Raw genomic sequence first — 21,697 nt, forward strand, 5'->3', positions numbered from 1 at the left:
CCATCGGCTCCAGGGCAAGCCAGAGAGCAGCCTGACACCAGCAGCCCCCGCTGACACCCGACCCTCCTCTAGCGAGGACCCACGATGCTAGGTCTCCCTCTAATTACCAGGTGTCTGGCTCAGGGGCCGGCCAGTTATTTAGAGAACCAGCGCCTGCTCCTGGCACAGATGTCCGAGAGGCTGGGGTTGCAGGCTCTGTCTGCTCAAAGCCAGCTGCCCGAAGCTGCCATCTCCTCACTCTACCATCCTGGGACCCCTCCTGCTGCCTCTGCACCCCAAAGCTCAGCAGCATCATGTCGCTTGCACACGCAGCTGCAGAGTACATGCTATCAGACGCCCTGCTGCCCGACCGCAGGGGCCCCCGCCTCAAAGGACTGCGCCTGGAACTCCCCCTGGATCGCATAGTCAAATTCGTAGCCGTGGGCTTCCCCTTGTTGCTAATGTCCCTGGCCTTTGCCCAGGAGTTCTCCTCCGGTAAGTGGCTTCCCAGACCCAGTACATAGGAGGTCTCTCTCTCTCTCCCTCTCTCTCTCTCCCTCTCTCTCTCTCTCTCTCTCTCTCTCATTATATGTGCATACTATTGATTTCAGAGGAGAGGGAGAGATACAAGCATCAATGAGAGAATCATTGATTGGCTGCCTCCTGCACGCCCCCTACTGGGGACTGAGCCGGAAACCTGGGCTTGTGCCCTGACCAGGAATCAAACCGTGACCTCCTGGTTCATAGGTCGATGCTCAACCACTGAGCCACACCGGCTGGGTAGTTCACTCTTTACATGGGTTCTGATGCAAGACAGCTCCCACATTGTCTGGGTGGTATGACTGGCCTGGGCATTACCCAGCCGGCTGGGTAGCATGCATTTAGGGCACCAGCAAAGCAGGGGCACCAACATTTTCTGAAAGTAATTTCCAAAATTTTACAAAAAAGATTTTGTTTAGCCCTAGCTGGTTTTGCTCAGTGGATAGAGCGACTGAAGGGTCATGGTTCGATTCCTGATCAGGGCACGTGCCCAGTTTGTGGGCTCGGTCCCCAGTAGGGGATCTCTGAAATCAATAAAAAAATATTAAAAAAATTTTTGTTTAAATTTCAATATTCGTGTATTTTTTAAAATATATATTTTATTGATTTTTTTTACAGAGAGGAAGGGAGAAGGATATAAAGTTAGAAACATCGATGAGAGAGAAACATCGATCAGCTGCCTCCTGCACACCCCCTACTGGGGATGTGCCTGCAACCAAGGTACATGCCCTTGACCGGAATCGAACCTGGGACCCTTCAGTCCACAGGCCGATGCTCTATCCACTGAGCCAAACCGGTTAGGGCAGTATTCATGTATTTTATGTCATTGCAATAATTAAACCTTTATTTTATATGGATGAGGGAGATTGGGAGCCTTATAATCTCTTCAGGGCCTAGGATTTCATATATATATTTCTGAGAGGAAGGGAGAGGGAGAGAGATAGAAACATCAATGATGAGAGAGAATCATTGATCGGCTGCCTCCAGCATAACCTCCTACTGGAGATCGAGCCCACATATTGGGCATGTGCCCTGATCAGGAATCAAACTGTGACCTGGCTCATAGGTCAGTCCTCAACCACTGAGCCACACCAGCTGGGCAGGACCTAGGACTTCTAAAGGTCTTTGCCATCCATGCTTTCGACAAGTCTCTTACCTCCTTGGAGCCTTCTTCTTACTCCCTACCTCCAGGGTTACTGACTTAAGAACTTACGTTCGGTGCCTGACAGAGCTTGGAGCATCACAGGTGAATAAACCCGCTCATTCCTCTCCACACACACATGAACAAACACATGTATGTAGGGTTTTACATACATGTAGGTGATGGATGACCTCAGCAAGTCTGCCACCTCTCCTGAAAGGAAGGCGGATTTCCCATGAACTGGGGTTTCTGGCTTTCTTTCCGGCTGTGTGATTACCTGACTACATTTCCCAAGCAAGTGTGCCGACTCCCACTGCCTCCTCATTTACCCGCAGATGGGGAGAAGTACTGGGTCCCATTTCTGCCTCTGTCTAGAGCAGTGGTTCTCAACCTTCCTAAGGCCGCGACCCTTTCATACAGTTCCTCATGTTGTGGTGACCCCCAACCATAAGATTATTTTTGTTGCTACTTCATAACTATAATGTTGCTACTGTTATGAATCATCATGTAAATATCTGATATGCAGGATGTATGTAGGCGACCCCTGTGAAAGGGTCGTTCGACCCCCAAAGGGCTCGCGACCCACAGGTTGAGAACCGCTGGTCTAGAGAATGATGGGAAAACCCATCATTCCCGTTCCTCACTCCAACTCAGGGCTTCCTCAAAGCCGTGTTCCTGTTCCAGGGTCTCCCATCAGCTGCTTCTCGCCCAGTAACTTCAGCGCTCGGCAGGCCGCCTATGTGGACAGTTCCTGTTGGGACTCGCTGGTTCACCACCAACAGGATGATGAGCCTGGTCGGTACCAGCTGAAATCCCTCTGGCCTCACAAGGTAACCTGGGTCCGGCTCCATCAGGCCGGCCTCACGGCTGAGTGGGGTGGGCTGGGCTGCATCACTATATTCTCTCGTCTCTTCGCCACCCCTCCACTTTCATATGTTGGTCACGGACTCACGTTTCAGGCATTCGCCAAACGTCTGGTGATCTTGGGTTTCCCACTGTTGTCTGACTGGGAGTTTTGTGCTGATGGATGAGGCTTGTTGGCCAGCAGCCCTGAGTTGAAGGAGATCCCTTGGGCCATTTCATTGCGAAAACCTCGAATGTCAGCGTCTGTAATCCTTTCTCTTGGGCTGGTCCGTTTTCCAAAGAAGAATGATTCGATCCTAATTTTTGTGGCGGGGGCAGGGTGGGGCTGACATCCAGCTCAGCTGCCAACCCTCTGGGAACCAGATGTGGGTCCCAGCGTTCAGTATTCATGTAGCTTCCCCCCGTTCTCCGTGTGGTCCCCTGCAGAAGGGACCACAAGTGCTGAATCTCCCTGGCTCAGTTTCTGGGACGTAAACCAGAGGCTCCCGCAGGGGAGGGACAGGGTCCTCACTGAGCGCATCATGTTGCAGAAAGAATCTGCAGGGCCGGCTTTTCAGCATCCCTGTGCTCGGCCCCATCGGCAGCCCCTTTCAGATGGACCCGCATCCCTAACTCCCGGGCCTTCCTGGTTCTGTGGTGAAGACAGCTTGCTCGCTCGCTCCTGCCTCAGCTCCCATCCACCCACAGGCTGGTCTCTTTTGTCACGCAACTGTTTCTCAGTTCAACATTTTGTTGCTCTTTCCTCCTCTCCTGTTTTCTTCTCCTTCTCCTTAAATATTTTTAATGATTTCAGAGAGGAAAGAAGAGGGAGAGTGAGATAGAAACATCAATGATGGGAGAGAATCATTGATCCGCTGCCTCCTGCATATGCCCCCTACTGGGGATTGAGCCTGCAACCCGGGCACATGCTCTTGACCAGAATGGAACCTGGGACCCTTTCGTCTGCAGGCTGATGCTCTATCCACTGAGCCAAGCCGGCTAGAGCTCCTCTCCTGTTTTCTTTGTTCTTACAGGATTATGTCTTTTTGATCCCTTCACTGCTGTTCCCGAGTGGTTTTGTGAGGGAGCAGACGTCACATAAATGTCCAGTTCACGTTTAACCAGAAGTCACCCGTGACGTTTTGTAGTTATGACAGTTTACAAGACCTCAAAATACCCTAGTTCCAGGACCCAGACAAACCAGACTTAATGCAGATTCACGAGACCTCTGTCCTGGGAAATGTCAAAGCCAGAGGTAGACGGCAACAAGTTCAAGACGGTTCAGAGGGAATTCTATGTCAGGAAAGAGTAAAATCTCTAGGAGTGAAGATTGTTTACAAGGAATGTTATTTTTTTAAAACAGGTGTGAAAAGGTTCTAGTTCTCTCTCGTCGTTGTCCAATATAGCTTTCAGAAACTTATACATTCCCTTTCTCTTTCACACACACACACCCCTGGGGTGCCAGGACCACAGTTGGCCACGATTTCTGGTTAGCTCATAACATTATGTTGTTATGACAATTTACAAGGCTAACATGCATGGGGAATGGGGGGCCCTCCCTACCCACCCCATCCCTGATCCCTCTCTTACCTCCTTCCTTCCTCTCTTTCTGCCTCTTGCCTCTCTCCTTCCTGGGACCCTACACAGACCCCAGATCAGCAAAGAGGAGCTGGGGAGCCTGGATACTCGCTCTCCCTTCTTTCCTGGACCTCACTGTACTCGGCCTTAGGTCCTGGGCCTGTGGTAGCTCCTTCCCCTTTGAGGCAGGGGCCCTTCCCTCAGAACTCTCTGCACCCTGGGCCTCCCTGCTCAGCTGGTTCTCGTCCTGCAGGCCCTCCCCTACTCCCTGCTGGCCCTGGCCGTGGCCATGTACCTGCCAGTTCTGCTGTGGCAGTACGCAGCCGCGCCGGCCCTCAGCTCGGACCTGCTGTTCATCATCAGCGAACTGGACAAATCCTATAACCGCTCCATCCGCCTGGTGCAGCACATGGTGAAGATCCGGCACAAGAGCTCGGACCCCCATGTTTTCTGGGACGAGCTGGACAAGTGAGTCGCCTCTCCCACTCCTTTCTGAAGGGCTCCTCCCGGCATTAAAGTGATATCTGTGAGGTCATGTTTAAACTCGTCTCTACACCAGGGGTGGGGAACCTTTCTCCTGCCAAGAGGCCATTTGAATATTTATAACATCATGTCACGGGCCATTCAAAATTATCAACTTAAAAATTCACCTGCTGTATTTGGTCAAACATTTAATTAACTCACCCCTAATGCCTTGGCAGGGCCAGACCAAATGATTTCCTGGGCCTCATATGGCCCGCGGGCCAGACGTTCCCCACCCCTGCTCTGTACCACCCTTCTCAAGAGTGCACAGTGGTGAACACCTCCTCTCATTAACTCCCTACCACCTGTGTACCAGGAGAGGAGAACGGACTCTGCCCCCAGTTTGCAGATGAACACGGTCAGAAAGGGATTGGTCACTCAAAATACGACTTCCTATACCACTCCCCTGCTCGGAAACCCCCAACAGCTCCCCTCATGCATACAGAAAAATATCCACATTCCCCCAAACATTCTTCAAAGCCCTCTACATACACTGCCACCAACTACTTTTTCTTTCTTTTTTTAAATACATTTTTATTGATTTCAGAGAGGGAGAGGGAGAGGGAGAGAGAGATAGAAACTTCAATGATGAGAGAGAATCATTGATTGGCTGCCTCCTGCACGCCCCTACTGGGGATTGAGCCCGCAACCCGGGCATGTGCCCTGACCAGGAATCAAACCGTGACCTCCTGGTTCATAGGTCAATGCTCAACCATTGAGCCACGCCGGCCCGGCTGTTCTGGGCCCTTTAGGTGTGTGTCCATGTGTGTGTGCTGGGGGGCAGAGGTGGGGAGGAGACAAAGCTACACCTCCCCATCTGGGCTTATATTCGATCAAGGGAAGACAAGACAGCGAATAATCATAACACATAATTATATGGTAGAAAATAAGTGGTGTGAAGAAAAACAGTGAGCAGGGTAAGGGTGGGGGTGGTCAGAAAAGCTGGGAGGCTGTGGAGTGGCACGGTTTTAAATAGAATGGCCAGGGTGGGCCCCACCAAGAGGATGGTTGAGCTAAGATTTGAAACCACATTCTGTCTCCGGATTATGCACACTCTTTTCTGAAACCTATCTACCTCTTGAAGGCCAAGTCTAAGACAATGTTCTCCATAAAGTTTTCTGAACACTCCAGCCCCTACAGTTATCCTCTGTCCTAATTTACAACTAGCATGGTTTGCAGTCATCATTTTAACAACAAATCAAGTGCTATTTTTATTTCATGTATGCGTAGCTTATCTGCCTCTTCCCCACAAGCCAGACTATAAGCTCCTTCAGAACAGAGACTGGCTTACATGTGCCTGAATATCACAGCTCTCAACAAGTACTTGCTAGCACATTTATTTTTAAGGAATTTAAAAATATATATTTTATTGATTTCAGAGAGGAAGGGAAAGGGAGAGCTAGAAACATCAATGATGAGAGAGGATCATTGATTGGCTGCTTCCTGCACGTCCCCTACTAGGGATCGAGCCCGAAACCTCAGCATGTGCCCTTGATGGGAATCAAACCCAGGACCCCTCAGTCCACAGGCCGACGCTCTATCCACTGAGCCAAACCAGCGAGAGCACACATTTATTTTTATAAACTAAATGAATTGGTATAAAAAAATCACAGAGTACTCAGACCACGAACCAGAATAGGCTTATTTAGACTCCCAGTCCAGTGCTAATTTAATAAGCCTTACTGCTTCCTAAGAATCCCACTTCTGCTTAGAGGTTTATTCTGCCTTGCTGGGCAGAAATCCACTGTGGCGATTTATTCCTCATTGATCATTCACCGGGTTTACTGCATTACACTCAATGCTTGGGGAGTGAAGATGTACTTACTTATTCCCTCCTTTTGGGAGGAGGGTGGTTATGCTCGGAGAAGGCAGGTTTTCATGGTTGAGAATGCCATGTTGGATACACAGAGACTGTTACTTTGGATACCGTTCTCAACGGGCCCTCCTCACCTTGTCTCCTCTCTTCCCCTGCCCAGGGCCCGCACAGAACGATACTTCGAGTTCCCCTTGCTGGAGCGGTACCTGGCGTGCAAGCAGCGCTCACACTCACTAGTGGCTACCTACCTCCTGAGGAACTCCCTCTTGCTCCTCTTCACCTCAGCCACCTACCTGTACCTGGGCCACTTCCACCTGGATGTCTTCTTCCAAAAGGAGTTCAGTTGTTCCGTTAAGACAGAGCTGCTAAGCAATGAGACCTACATACCCGACCTCATCACCTGCCGACTGACCTCCCTGTCTGTTTTCCAGATTGTTAGTCTCTCCACTATAGCAACATACACCCTCCTGGTGCCAGTGATCATCTACAACCTCACACGGCTCTGTCGGTGGGACAAACGACTCCTGTCCATCTACGAGATGCTCCCAGCATTTGACCTCCTCAGCAGGAAGATGCTGGGGTGCCCCATCAATGACCTCAACGTGATTCTTCTTTTCCTCCGAGCCAACATCTCTGAGCTCATCTCTTTTAGCTGGTTGAGTGTCTTATGTGTGTTGAAGGACACGACCACCCAGAAGCACAACATTGACACGGTGGTCGATTTCATGACTTTATTAGCTGGCTTAGAACCCTCAAAACCTAAACACCTCACTCGCCAGGTGAGTGATGAAAACCCATAGTGAAGAAACCACAGAGCAAGAAATTTTACGGGTAAAAGTCTTTCTCCTTCCTCACAAGCCTTACACACTATCATAAAAAGAAATATATCTACTCTAGAATTGCTAAGCTCCGATTCCGCTGAATTATATATCCTGTAGCATGTTACCCTAAAGGTGAGAAGGTATAATCAACACATGGAAACAAATCTGAAAATTAGAGCTAAAGAGTCAGAGATCTAAAAAATTAGATCTAGAGCATAATATAAGGGGGGGAAAGTTACAACTAAAATTAAAGTGTAGACATTCTACAAGGAAAGAAGGTTCTAAAGCAGTGGTTCTCAACCTTCTGGCCCTTTAAATAGTTCCTCATGTTGTGACCCAACCATAAAATTATTTTCGTTGCTACTTCATAACTGTAATGTTGCTATTGTTATGAATCGTCATGTAAATATCTGATATGCAGGATGGTCTTAGGCAACCCCTGTGAAGGGGTCGTTCGACCGCCAAAGGGGTCACAACCCACAGGTTGAGAACCGCTGTTCTAGAGGCTATTAATGGAGGCAGGTTCTTCTCTCTAAATGTACTCCATAGCCCTTCAGGGATATGTACTCAGCAGTGGGGTAAGCTGGTAGGAGAATAAAGATATGAAATCCAAAGAAGAAAACAAAACAAAACAAAAAGATATGAAATCCCTGGGAACACTTTGGTGTGGCCTGAAACCCTAGGAGTATGCCCAGCTTGCTTTGTGAGTCATCAAACTTGGCCAGGCCCCCTGTGGCCTGCAAAGTGGGCAGGAGAAAATGATGGCAGGAACTTGCAACATGCTCTTGGGGCTTCAGGACAAGGTCTGGGCCATGCACCAGCCATGGCTGGAGCCATGAGGTGTGCAGATACACCTTTTCATCATTTAAATCAGGGACTCACTTAACCAGGGGCTGGAACTTTAGGCTGTGGACTCCTTCACAACTCTTAATGGGTACAGGTGTGCTTTTCATAGCCCAGGGAGACTATACATCCACTTGGAGCCAACCGCTGGCCAGCAACCACTTAAGTAAAATGCTGGTGATCCCCTTCTCTCTCTCCTCTGACTCATCACCCCATCTTATCTGATCACTCCCATCCCTGTGCCTGTATTTAATGGAACCTTACCTGACTGTAAAAGCCATACTCAGCCCACAATACCAACGATCTCTCATTTGATATTTATTTTTAAAGGTGCACATTATTATGCCCTTTTTCATATGGGTATGTAAAAAAATACGTTGTTCCTGACAAAGTTGGGTAAGTTTACCTAAAACAAGCAAAGGGGCTGACACATACGCTTTCATTAATGGCTTCCTATTGTCATTGGTAAAAGCCTAACTCTTCCGATTGGTACACAAGACCCTTTGCGATCCAAACACTGCCTACCCCTTCAGTCCTCTCGCTCCTCTCCACGTACTGGTACGTCTTTCACTCTAATCAACTACTTGCATTTTCTATGCTTCTCACGATGCTAAGCCTTAGAATATGCTGTCCCCAGTGCCCAAGATGCCCTCCTGTTCCTCTCTCTTCAGAGTCAGCCTGGGCACATTCAAGAAGCCTTCCTGCCCAACTGGGTGGCTCAGTGGTTGGGCATCGACCTATGAACCAGGAGTTCTCGGTTCAATTCCCAGTCAGGGCATAAGCCCGGATTGCGGGCTCCATTCCCAGTGTGGGGTGTGCGGGAGGCAGCCGCTCAGTGACTCTCTCTCATCATTGATGTTTCTGTCTCTCTCTCTCCCTCTCCCTTCCTCTCTAAAATCAATAAAAATACTTTTTTTTTTTTTTTTAAAGAAGCCTTCCCTACCACCTCCGCCTTCCCTAACTGGGTGCTGCCATATCATCCACTACCTGCCTGAGATAAAACTGACTCCACTGTATGAATATTGCCCCTTTATCTGGCTCTCCCCCTTAAATAAGTTCCCTAAACATTCTGCCCTAATAGGAACTACATATTCTTCTGAATAAATAAGTGCCCGATGAGTTGCTTGGTAACATTACAATGGTGGGAGCACACAGACCCAGCCTCTAACAATCCTGTATGGAAAAAGTTTGTGCACCAAGATGCTCTCTGCAGCCATTGATGACCCAAAAGTCAAACAACGCGGAAATAAATATGTAACATTCCTCTGCCATCACTGAAATATTGCGGGCACCAAGTGTAAAAGCTGGTGTTAACAGCCGTGGGCGGTGGGAGCCCGAGGTCCGCGCCGGGAGGGTTTCCGCCGGTTCCTGCCTCAGCCCAACCTTCACGGTCCATTGCTACGCACGCTGTCGCGAGCGACTGAGGTTTACGTCAGCCGGCGCCGTGCTTTACGTTAGTCGGCGCCGTGACGTAACTTCCGGGCAGGGTTACTTCCGAGGCAACTGCGGAGACAGGAGGCACCGCCTGCCTTTGCGGGTTCAGGCCTAGCGCGCGCCGAGGAGCGTTCTGGAGAAATCGGTTCCTCAGGGCCCGCTTCCGCCAGCGCAGACCCGCCGAGGCGGGCGCCCCGCCGCCCCTCGGCCGAACGCCGATGCCCGCCGAGCCCGGGAGGCCCCGCGGCGGGGCCGGGCCATGAGCCTGCTGGGCGGCCTCGCCCCCTCGCCGCGGGCCGCGCCGCCGTTCAAGGCCAGGATGAAAAAGCTCCCGAAGCGGAGCCAGAACGAGAAGTACCGGCTCAAGTACCTGCGGCTGCGCAAAGCCGCCAAAGCCACGGTGTTTGTGAGTCTCACGCCGCTCGGCCCGTCGCCCCGACGCCCGCATCCGCGAAAGCTTTCCCCCAACCGTCCCCTTCCCGGGGGAGGGCGGCGGTCACCTAGTGTTAGCCTTGGCAGTGCACGTCGCTTCTCGGTAGCCCCGTGTCCTGGGACAGGTCACGTCCTTCTGTAATCCTGGTTCTTGTCTGTGAGGTTGAATAACTACCCTGCGAGTTGCGAAGATTAAATGAGGCAAGGAAAGGCCTTGGCGTCTCGCTGTGCCCGCAAGTTCTAGCCAGTACCCTTATAACCGCAACACTCTGGGGAATGCGTCTGGTTTGCAAGAGAACCCCGAGGACGAGGCACCGTCTTTAACAACATCGAGGCCCAGAGAGGTGATGGGCGGAAGGGCGCTGTGTCCGAGCCCTGCCCGACTGGACACCGCGATTCTCGTTTCTTCATTACATTTCCCCCCCCCCCTTTCCCCAGCCTATTTCCTCTGCACCGCGGACCCCTTCCCGGAACAGATACATGCACGAAGCTTTCAGCAACGTAACCCTTCCGCCCTCCTTTGAGCCTCCCGTGTTCCTGTCCCGCTTTTGCCGTAGAGGCGCCGGGGGCACTGGGTGCAGCAAGGAGCTGTTTGCCGATGTCTGGCTCCGCCCAGGCTTGCTCGGGGTCGGGCAATGGGAGTGGAGTCCTCAAAGGTCCTCCCAGGTCGGGATCACCCACCACCTGACCTCTTCTTTCTACCCAAAACTTGGGAAATCCTCCAAGCTGTTTTTGGACGCGTAAGGGCAGGTTTGGAAATGAGCACATTCATTCCCCAAACATTTACTTAGCACTTGCTGTGTGCACTGGAGAGAAGTCAGAAAAGTCAGATTAAGAGGATCGGATACCTTATTCCCCCCCACCCCCGCCCCCCAAACTCCTTGTCAAAGGCACATAAAGCTTGGAGCCGCTGTTATTAGAAGGACTTTGGTTCCATTAAGTGTTACGTAAAGGTTTTGTGGAGAAAAGGGCTGTTGTTTTGAACATTCAGAGTTTGAGGTCCCACCCTGTGGAATGTCCGGACAGCTTGGAGCATCCCCTTCAGAATTGAACGAATGAGTGAATGAATGAATGATGCTTGGGAAATAGATTGAGTCGTCAGTACAGGCAGACAGTACTTGGATAAGGAAGTTTAAGCATTTTACATACTGGAGTTGATTTTGTTCATCCCATTTTTCTCTTTAGGATTCATATTGCACGGGATGCTTTTGGGTGAGGTTGGTTTTCTAAGCCGCTCGAAGTGGAAGTACTTGGGAATGGATATTCATATTTTTGTGGGTTGGATTTAAGCATCTGTGGATTTAAGCCATATTCCCTTTTCTCTGCCAAAGGCTGCCCTACTTAGGATGACTGTACATCTTGGTTTGCCTAGAACAGCCATAGTTTACCATATTGTTCTAGTGTTATCATTAATAGTGCCCCCTTTTTACTCAGATACCCCAGTTTTGATAAATTCTATAATTACCCTGACTCTACCAGGTTCTTTTATAGTTTGCACAGTAGACTAGTTCTTCTTATCTAGCAACAAAGACTTCTTTGGTTTGAAATAGAATTCTTCTTCCCAGCATAATACTTTGATCTTTTACTCATTTTATGTGATTACTAGAGGCCCACTGTATGAAATTCTTGCTCTTGGGGGGTGGCCCTCAGCCCAGCCTGAGCCCTCTCGCACTCCGGGCTCTCACCACCACTGTGCTCACCAGCTGTGAGCCCGGCTCGCCCTGAGCCGTGCTCCCCCTGTGGGAGTGCACTGACCACCAGGGGCATCTCCTGCATGAGCATCTGCCCCCTGGTGGTCTGTATGTCATAGTGACCCGTCATTCTGCCGTTTGGTCCATTTACGTATTAGCCTTTTATTATATAGGATATTTCTTTTTTTTTTTTAAGGAAAATGCTGCTATTTGTGATGAAATTGCTCGTCTTGAGGAAAAATTTCTTAAAGCAAAAGAAGAAAGACGGTGAGCAGACTTCATTTTGTGTTCAGAACCTCAGTTTTGGTGGTTGTTATGGTGTTATCGCTCTGGGGATTTTTCTCCAGTGGGAGTTCTGTGCATTGCACAGCCCGCTGGCCACTGATCAAGTAGAGAAACCTACAACCTGTGGTATTGGTTCCTGTTTACTCAGGTCGTGTTAGACCAATAGTGATGAGACAGCTCCTCTGTTCATCTCTCTGATAAAGCCCTCTTGCTCCAAGTAATAAGCAATCTAATTATGACTCCACAATTATAAAAGAAACTCTCTTATTCTGCAAATATTTACTCTGTGCAAAGCACAGTGAGTATATATACATCTGCAATTCATGGTATATGCCCTTCAGAACCCTAATACCTTCCAGATGCAGAGATACACACTGCAATTCTTTATCCTTGGCCCCTTGAGTATTCCCCTCTGGAACTTTATTATTCTCAGGGTCCAATAAGAATGTTATCTTTATGAGTACATTAATCCTTATATATAGTTCTGGCTTTCCCAGAACGTAAGTAAAGTACTGACCAGAGATGAGAGGAAGTTCATCCGTCTGCTTCCTCGCCCTCCCGCCTCAGGTACCTGCTGAAGAAGCTCCTGCAGCTGCAGGCTCTGACTGAAGGGGAGGTGCCGCCTGCCGCTCCTGCTCACAGCTCCGGTTTGCCCCTGGCTTACGGTGTGGCCAGCTCTGTGGGAGCTCTGCAGGGAGCTGGGGCCAGTTCCGGGCCCAGCACGGGGGCTGAGGAATCATTTGGGAAGAAATCCAAGAAGGAGAAAAAAGAAAAAGGCAAAGAGAATAACAAATTGGAAGGTACCTCAGAGGACATATCAGTTGTGCCAGTGGCTCAGCAATTATTGACAACGACCTGATACTAACTGGTAGACACACACAGCCACAGATATCCTTAAACTCTCATCTGGTCCTTAAGCAGCCCTCACAGCCTGTGAAAAGCAAGTGGATCAGAGCTACTTTGAGTGGAAGAGTTCCAGTTAGACCTGGTCAGATGTGAAGGGAGCAGCTAAGGCTTCCACCTTCTTCCCTATCCCCAACTCTCTGGGTTGCCTTCAGTCCTGTCTTTCCTAGATGCAGGGAAACAACCGATGTGGCCTTTAGAGCACACTGCTGGCTTGGGAAATTTCTGATCTTTAAAAGTGAAGTAAGAGGCCTTAAAATGTTCAAGGCTTGCCTGGCTGGTGTGGCTCAGAGGTTGAGCATCGACCTATGAACCAGGAGTTCACATTTAGATTCCCAGTCAGGGTACATGCTGGGGTTGTGGGCTTGATCCCCATTGCGGGCTTGATCCCCAGTAGGGAACGTGCAGGAGGCAGCCGATCAATGATTCTTTCTCCTCATTGATGTTTCTATATCTCCCTTCCTCTCTGAAATCAATAACAATATATGTATTTTTAAAAGTACAAGGCTTTTAGGTCCTAAGCAGTAATACTAAAAGTAGTTACTGCTAGGTGGGTGGGTTAGAAAGATACTCAGGGCTTTCGAGAAAAGTCCCATGTGCCCATTCATTGAGCATGTAGAACCAGGATTGGCTTATTACTCTTAGCACTTACATGTAAAGTTTTCCTTTCCCCTTAGCATTGGGAGGGGCCTAAAGTGGGTGACCCCAGATTTGCGTTTCAGTTCTGAAGAAAACATCCAAGAGAAAGAAAATGGAGGGAGGTGCTCGCAAGCTGGTTCAGCCCATTGCCCTGGATCCCTCAGGACGGCCTGTGTTCCCCATCGGACTGGGGGGTCTAACAGTATATAGCCTGGGGGAGGTGAGTGAGACCAGCGATGTATAGAGAGAATCAGAAATACGGGAATGGGGTTGAGCCTTCCCTCCCTCTTCCCACTAGTAGCAGCCCCTTGCTCTTCCAGACCAACCCCAGAAAATCTCCAGTCCCGAGGACCAGGTTGGTTTTGTCTGCGGCATAGCCTGCACTCTTTCTGTGTGATTTGAGTCACTCTTTGCAGCCCCAGAGTGGTTCCAAAGGCTACCTGTAGACCTCTGAATTCTCTGGTGACCTCACCTGCAGGTTTGGGAATCTTTTATAGATCATCACCGACCGACCTGGCTTCCATGATGAGAGTGCCATCTACCCTGTGGGCTACTGCAGTACTCGAATATATGCCAGCATGAAGTGCCCAGACGAAAAGTGTCTGTATACCTGTCAGATCAAGGATGGCGGTGCACAGCCGCAGGTATTTCTCTTCGTAAAAATTTATCGAACTTTCTAGAAAACTGGTCAAGGAATTAAGTTGAATAGCCCTGTTACAAAAATACTTCCTTGGCAAAAATTCATATTAATGTAATTTTGATCTAACAGTTTTTTAATAAATAGTCAAGGTATTTTGCAATTCAAAAAATACAGAAATTGAAATGGGGATTTGCAGTCAGATGGCCTATACTCCTCTTAGATGTTGTAAAATGATATGGAGAATGATTTCACTTGTTTTTAAGATACCAGTTGCATTTGTCCTTATAGGTGTAAGTAGATAGAAAGGGGTCTGGAAAGGCATGTAACCAATTAAGTGTTGACCTCTGGAGAGCAGTCAGGCCAGGAATGTAGAATTGAGACAGTCGAAGGACTTTCTGTTTTCTTTGTGTGAATTTTAAATGGCACTGTAAGAAATTGTACCCACCTCCTAGTATGGTATACATCAGCTTCAAGTTCCAGAGTAAAGAACAGTTACAGGAGTAGCATGACTTTCTCTCTACTACTTTTTCCTTGAAAAGTACTCTCATGGCTTCTTTATCTTTTTCAGTTTGAAATCGTTCCTGAAGATGACCCTCAGAATGCCATTGTCAGCTCTTCTGCAAACGCCTGTCATGCAGAACTGCTCAAGGCCATAAGGACTACTATGTAAGTTGACCAGCAGCTTGAAGACAAAAAAAGATCACTTTGGTACAGGGAGACTTTTTCTCTTGCTTTTAAAGCATTTTATCCGATGCTTCCTGTCATCCTTCAGATGTCTTCGCAGCTAGTCTCCAGAGTGTCCACGTCAAGAAAGCTTATTCTGGGTGTTCATGCCCACATTCCATCCCTAAACCCATTCTCATCTCCCTCTGAGCGCTCGGATTAAAGTTCTCCCTCTCCTATTTAGGGGGAAATTAATGCCTGACCTGCTTCCATCTGGAGCTGACTTCTTTGGGTTTTCTCATCCAACCATCCACAACCTGATCCAGAGTTGTCCAGGAGCTCGAAAATGTGTCAAGTAAGTGTGGTCAAATCCATTGCCTTGAGAGACGTTCCATGATCAGTGGCCAGGGACCTGAACTGTGTGGTTCATTTGTACATTTACTGAGCCTCTGCTGTGCACAGCATGCTTGTTCCTTGACTACCATGCCTCAGTATTGTCTTAGCCTCTGGACAGGGAAGCAGAAGCCAGTACCCCATGTATGTAATTGTCATTTTTTGTGTGTACCATGACAGCAAAGGAAATCTGCAGAATAATGTGTCACTAAAGAAGCCTTTCTATCTTTTTTTCTTTTTTAATGTAAGTATAAAATGAAATAACAAGTACTTTGATATGTCATCGTTTTTTATGGTACTACATTTATTGAAAGTGTGAAGATACAGAACCTTTATAAATATCTAGAATTAAAAATTACCTATGAAGATAAAAACAGATTGGTTTTAAAAAGTCAATTTAGTAAATATTCTGTGTGCTATGTTTCTATGACAATATTTGGTATAAACACTACAAAATAAGGCAAACTTCTGGAAAAAGTCATTAATAAAATTTTATGAAAAAGTGTTCAGTCCTAATTTAATTTGTAGAATCACTGGCAAAGTACACCAGGCGAGTCGAGCAGTTTCAGAAGTCCAGTTTCGGACAGAAGGAGCCTTCTCTATTTTGGTTCCAGAGGTGGTCGGATGCCCCGCAGCTTCATTTCGTCGAGTCCTTTCCAGTATTTAAAATTGTTGTCCAGATGCTGCAGTAACTCCGGTAGGTCTACAAAGTCGTCCCAAGCACGGTACATGTCTGTGATGAAGTAGTCGATGAAGGAGATCTGGGACTTGGGGATGCTGCAGGTGTTTCGGTCAAAAGCTGGCATCGTCACAGGTAAGTCCAGCTTCTTTTCTTCTTCGGTCTGAGAAAAATACTCCTCCGAGATGCGTGCAGCCCACTCAATGCACTGCTCCAAGGGCCGGCAGGGGTTGGACACGTCGGCGCACTTGATCATCATCCGCTTGATCAGAGTCCGGTTCTCTGGAGACCGGAGCATCGTGTCTACGTCACGAGGGTTTGGCTCACTCCCCTCGCTTTCCTCCAGCTCTGCCAAGGGCTTGACGACACTGTTGACAAACTTATTGATGTGCTCGAAGTGCCTGGTCATCTCTGTGGCCAAGACCATGTCGATGATGGCCTGACGCAGCATCCGGTAGTCATTCCTCTCCACATTCTTGAAGATGTTGCTCTTGTCCTCCTTGGCGGTCAGCTGGAAGGCCAGGGCCGCGTGGTGGCTCTCCAACACGTGTCGGTCGTTGTACAGCACGGCCAGTGGGCTGCCCGCGTTGCACAGGAAGAGGTTGGTCCTCCCCGGGTGGTCCAGGTCGTGGATGGCGGCTGCGATGAGGGCGGCAGCCTCGTCCACTGAGTCTAACGCTTGCTTGATCCTCTCCTGGCTGAGGAAGTAGGCGGTGGCGTGCAGCACGTCGGCAGCGTGGGTGGAGCTGTGGTAGGGGTTGGAGGAGTGGTAGTTGGCTTCCATAGTCTGCAGCCACAGCCGCAGCGTCGTCTCTGAGCACTTCAAGAATTCACAGACCGCAAAGCGAGCGAAGATTTTGAGACCAAGAAAAGTCAAAGGCCTTTTCTGAGTGGCAGTCTCCAGTTCAAAAACATTAAAGTCCCAGTCGTCATCGTTTTCCATGGCCTCAGTTATCAGCGGTGGGATATTGTGAAGGGATTCGGAGGTGAGTAAGCTGCCTGAAATTTGATGCAGGTTTTTTGTGGAGAGAGTACACTCATTCCCAGATAGTCTTCGATAACCGTCAGACATCAGGCCCCCAATGAGGTCCTTGGTGTGAGGATCCTCTTCGTTCCCCCCGAACGGTGGTGAATACAGCTCCGAGGTTCTCAGAATTTCCAGGGCGCGGTCTAAGGCTTCCGTCACAGGCACGGAACTGTTCTCCTGGGCAGCACTGATGATATTGATCACCTTGGTGATGGGCGGCTCGATGGTCATGGATTGGATCCGGGCCATGGAGGAGTGTCGCCTCTGGCTGACCACTTCGCTTGCTCGTGAGGCAACACTCCTGACGTCCAGGGAGCTTTTCCTCTTGTCTTTATGTTTACCTGATGGAGTATCTGAGGGAGTGTCAGAATGAACAGATTCCGTGATCTTCGCAGCCTTACTGTTGGCGTTGCTCACTCGGATGATGGACACATAGTGTCTAATTTTTCCTCCCTGTCCAATGACGGGTATTATCTTCACATTTTGTACATTATCTCCGTTTTCGGAGTGGTAAACGCCTTGCCACTCCTTGCCCATCTTCGTGCATGAATTTATAGCACTGAACAAGTCAGCCTTTTTCTCATTTAGAGGCATTTTTGCTAACTCCTTTCCTAATAATTCACCCGATGCATAGCCCACTGTTGTTTCAAATGCTGGATTTACATACTGTATGTAGCTGTCCTCACTCGTGATTTTAATGGCGTCTTGGCTGTTCTCTAGTGCCGTGAATACTGAATTACAAGCCCTGAGTTTCAGCTGTGACCGCACCTCTCCAAACTCCAGCTGCCGCAGCTCCGAGTAACAGGCCAGGAGGCTGGGGTTCTCCACGTACCTCCTTGTAAAGCCGGCACTAATGAGGGGCATCACAGACTCCTCTACATCCTGCCTGCGTACTACACCAACGATAACTGTGTTTTCTGAAACCTGTGTGGCTCGAATAGACTTGCACAGCGCCGGGGCGTCCAGCTGCTGGGGGTTTCTGTGGTCGATGATGATGATGTCATGCTTTGCAGCCAGGAAACAGGTCAGGACAGCCTGGACCTCCAGGGCCACCGTGCACTTGAACCCTGCTTTTTCACATGCCTTACGGAATCCTTTACACTGGCTATCGTCATTGATAAACACTAAAAGTACCTGGAGTTGATCTGCATGAAACCTCATGGGGCCAAAATGGACGTGAGATGTTGGTCTCTCCGAGTCGGGGTCCGCGGGGAGGGCGCCGCTGGTGGTGGCCAAGGCTCCGGGCTCCGGACGGGCGGGCAGCAGCGCCGCGGGGTCCTGCACGTCCTCGGCCTCCCGGGCGCCCAGGTACACGGTCTGGGTCTCAGTAATGTGGATGCTAGGGGCGCAGCCCATGCTGGCGGGGCGCCGCGGACACGCTGGGCGGCCGCTCTCCGGTCAGCAAACGGTCAGCAAACGGCCCGCCGGCGCCTCGTGGCCACCGTCAGCGCCGTGGCAGGCGGGCGCGCGGGTCTCACGTCAGGAAGCGCAGCCGCCGCTTTTATCACGGGGCGGCGGAGGGGGCGCTGGGGCAGGGGCGCTGCGGACGCCCCGCCGAACATGCCCTCCCTGGGCGCCCGGCCGCCCTCACATCGCCCACTCGGGCCGCGCTTCCCGGAAACGCCTGGGAGGAGATTCGCGCTCTCCCCAGCCGGAGCCCCGCGGCGTCCCACACCTCGCGGCTCCGACCCGACCCCCGAAAGAAGCACCCCGGCGGCCTCGCCACGCACGCCCTGAGGTCCCGGGCTGAGGAGAGCTGGTCGGGCGGCCGCCCGGCTGAGAGGCAGTGAGCGCGTAACCAGGCGGCCCGCCCGTGCCATCGAGAACGCAGACACCGCACGCCACCGGGACCTGCGGGCTCCGCGGGTTTGGAGGCAGCGCCACGCCCCGCGCCGAGCGGCAGCCTCTGGGGCAGGCCCCTTTCTATCTTTTGAAAGTTTATTTTTTTAGTTAATATGTTATTAGAAACATATTGGAGAGAGCTACAGGAAAAAGTGCCTGATCCCATTGGAGGAAAGAATGGGCTGTGGCTAACAGACAGCTCTTGCTAATGATCCCCTTTGATCCTGCAGTTACCAGTGGGTGAAATATGATGTGTGCAAACCTGGAGATGGGCCGCTGCCCCAAGGACCGCTGGAGAATGATGCAGCTATAAGCTTTGAAGCCTTTCAGAGACAGATCTTTGATGAAGAGCATAGTGATGATCCCATTCTGCAAGGTATCTTTAATATTATCTTTCTGGTTTGGAGGTTTTCCATATTTAGGCCCTCTTCATTCATAGCTGAGTTCCCCAAATGTCTGGGCAGTAAGTGATTCAGGCTTTCACTGCTCCAGTCTTGGAGAGTCCTGAGCCAGGAGGACCCACTGAAGCTCTCCAGCAGTCCCCACTGAAGTCACAGGGCACGGCTGTGATCACAGTAAGGCAGGGCCCACTGGGAAAGTAGGGTTTCTCATTTTCTACTGAGGTTACGGTTTACGATGCAGGACTAAGATTCCAAGTGGGATAAAGGGGATCAGGTCAAGGCCTTGGTCCTGCCTCTATACCATGGATTCCCTGTCATAAATGGAAGGAGCAATTGGGATTGGCACTGGGATCATAGGGAGAGCTTGAAGTGGAAATAAGAAAACAATTAAAATTCTCACTCTTTGCCTAATATACTACATAACCTTAGGCAAGTCACTTAAATCTGTTTCAGCCACAATAAAAGTAAATGTCCTATCTTACCCAACAAGGATGAAATTGGGCTGACAGATGCAAGGATGTTAACGATTTAAAGGAACATATATGTATCTGATCAGCCTCCTGAGATTTCTAGGCAACACTGAAACTTAAGGAATTTCCCCCCCCCCCCCTAGGATCCTTGGACCTCCCGGAGCTTCAGCCTACAGCCTTTGTGTCTTACCAGCCCATGTTCCTGACAGATGAACACTTGGTAGATGATCACCTACAGCACTTGAAGTCTCCACCGCCATGCAGCCCAACGCAGTCTTCAGATTGAACGAGAAGGGATCAGATACCACATCATTTTCATCATGATGATTTTAACTTCAACTAAAACTTAAAATATATGGAAAGAGGCAGCAATTTAAAAGTGAAGATTAAATTAACACATTTTGTCATGGAGGTTCCCATGGTGACAGTTTTCTCTGAGAAAAACTTCACCTGCTTTATTTTTAGTAATAAATTTCTCTTGACAATACTGCTTATTTTCATCTTGTCATTAGGGTATGATGTTTTGCTTAGCTCTGCCTCAGGTAGAGTAAAACTGAAGCCCTTTATTGACCAGAGTGAGTGATGGCTGCTGACTCATACAGGAGTAAGACCCTGACAGATTCTGATCCTAGTTCAAGGCATGTTAAGTCCCAGCCCCTGCACTGGAAATGGCTGTTTTATTTTTGTGTTGGTGTCATCAAAATCAAGTCCTGCTCATCCCCAAGCTGGAGAGACCAGCCCAAGGCACACTCCATCCCTTTCTTCACATGTACATACCCTTGGAGGGGACCAAAAGGTTATCTTTAACACTGTCTACATCCTCTTTGTGATTTCTTATTGGAGAATGTGCTTTTAACTAAGTACATTGAAACGGCATGATAACACAGATATAGAAAGGATTGGGGATTGGCTCCCAGCCTCCGTAACAGACTCACCCTGTCATTTCATTAGCCATGTAGTAACTCTGCACTCGGTGCGAATGAATTGTCTGGACGCTGCTTATGGCATTAAGGTGGAGGCTCACCACCTCACCTCATCCTGACCACAGCAGCTGGTTGGATGGGCAGCGAGGATCCCAGTGAGGATCCATCTTAGTACCAGGGCTGGCTGGAATGGAGGAACAAAAGGACCCCAGGAGTAGAAGATTGGGGAAGGAGTGGTGAGAACTGGATTGTCACTGCGCTACAATTCATAACTGCTAACCAGGGACGACGCAAATGGGATTCAAATTTTATAGGAATGCATCTGGCCAGCAGAGGGAAGGGCCCAGCAGCGTTGAGAGCACACCACACGTCACTATAAAGCATCAGAAGTAACATTAATTTTGTAACTCTTAATGATAGTCTTTATATTTTGTATAGCTTTTACAGTCCAAAAATTAAGTAGTATAATTGGGATTATGGAAAATCAAGGGTAGAGTTTTACTCAAAGCTGTTAATGTTTTAATATTTTTCTTCTGTAAGATGCCTGAACATATCTGTACTTACACAGAAATGACATAGGCTGCTTTTAACATATAGAAATTACCTTTCATTCCATTATAGCTTGAGTAAAACATATTAAAAGAAAGGCTCATTTTAAGAAAGACTTTTTTTAAAAAATATATTTTTATTGATTTCAGAGAGGAAGGAAGAGGGAGAGAGAGAGAGAAACATCCACGATGAGAGAGAATCATGGATCGGCTGCCTCCTGCACGTCCCCCACTGGGTATTGAGCCCACAACCCGGGCATGTGCCCTTGACCGGAATCAAACCTGGGACCTTTCGGTCCCCAGGCCGACGCTCTATCCACTGAGGCAAACCGGCTAGGGCGGAAAGACATTTTTGTAATAAGTGTGCAGTTTATGCTTATTAAAGAGTGTTCACTTTGTAGCTTTCCAAGAACAGAAAGAACCCATTTGCTGTTCTTAAACTTAGGGAGTCAAGCTGTGCATCTTTTAAAATAAAATAATTAGAATATATTGGAGTGCATTGCATGTCAAAAGATTGAAACTTTGGTATCAACTATGATGTGTATATATGTATTTATATATCTCACATGCATTCACATGTATGGGAATACATGGAATGTCAAATGTTTTTCCTATGGATCATTTTTAAAAACTTGAAAAATACT

General features: G+C 49.0%; 2 protein-coding genes across 4 annotated transcripts; both read left to right on the plus strand.

Annotated features, from left to right (window-relative positions):
* Positions 1 to 293: 293 nt before the first annotated feature.
* On the plus strand, positions 294 to 7,219 carry PANX3 (pannexin 3; the record flags this gene model as incomplete). The annotated part of the gene is made up of 4 exons (XM_081113954.1): positions 294 to 474; positions 2,345 to 2,490; positions 4,335 to 4,549; positions 6,580 to 7,219. The coding sequence occupies 4 exons, from the start codon at positions 294 to 296 to the stop codon at positions 7,217 to 7,219; spliced, it is 1,182 nt and encodes a 393-aa protein (XP_080970080.1).
* A 2,360-nt stretch (positions 7,220 to 9,579) lies between these two features.
* Positions 9,580 to 20,069, plus strand: TBRG1 (transforming growth factor beta regulator 1). Of its 3 annotated transcripts, none has more exons than XR_013997224.1 (10): positions 9,580 to 9,923; positions 11,837 to 11,907; positions 12,493 to 12,725; positions 13,551 to 13,687; positions 13,965 to 14,111; positions 14,676 to 14,773; positions 15,015 to 15,125; positions 15,692 to 16,828; positions 18,942 to 19,087; positions 19,726 to 20,069. XR_013997224.1 is itself a non-coding variant. In XM_081113609.1 (9 exons), exons 1-9 carry the CDS (start codon positions 9,777 to 9,779, stop codon positions 19,866 to 19,868), a joined length of 1,233 nt encoding a protein of 410 aa, XP_080969735.1. In that variant the 5' UTR covers positions 9,580 to 9,776; the 3' UTR covers positions 19,869 to 20,069. The 3 variants fall into 3 exon arrangements, 1 of the variants encoding a protein (XP_080969735.1); XR_013997225.1 differs by having other exon boundaries at positions 15,692 to 15,860; XM_081113609.1 differs by lacking the exon at positions 15,692 to 16,828.
* Positions 20,070 to 21,697: the final 1,628 nt, after the last annotated feature.

The sequence above is a fragment of the Myotis nattereri genome (assembly GCF_964212035.1).
Source record: "Myotis nattereri genome assembly, chromosome: 19".
Lineage (NCBI taxonomy): Eukaryota > Metazoa > Chordata > Mammalia > Chiroptera > Vespertilionidae > Myotis > Myotis nattereri.

What these genes read in the sequence shown, in the direction of transcription:
- TBRG1 (XM_081113609.1), top strand. Translation starts at nt 9,777, where the DNA reads ATGAGCCTGCTGGGCGGCCTCGCCCCCTCGCCGCGGGCCGCGCCGCCG. An exon ending in CAGTATATAGCCTGGGGGAG is followed by an intron (nt 13,688 to 13,964) that starts GTGAGTGAGACC and finishes AATCTTTTATAG; the next exon opens with ATCATCACCGACCGACCTGG. An exon ending in ATGGCGGTGCACAGCCGCAG is followed by an intron (nt 14,112 to 14,675) that starts GTATTTCTCTTC and finishes TATCTTTTTCAG; the next exon opens with TTTGAAATCGTTCCTGAAGA.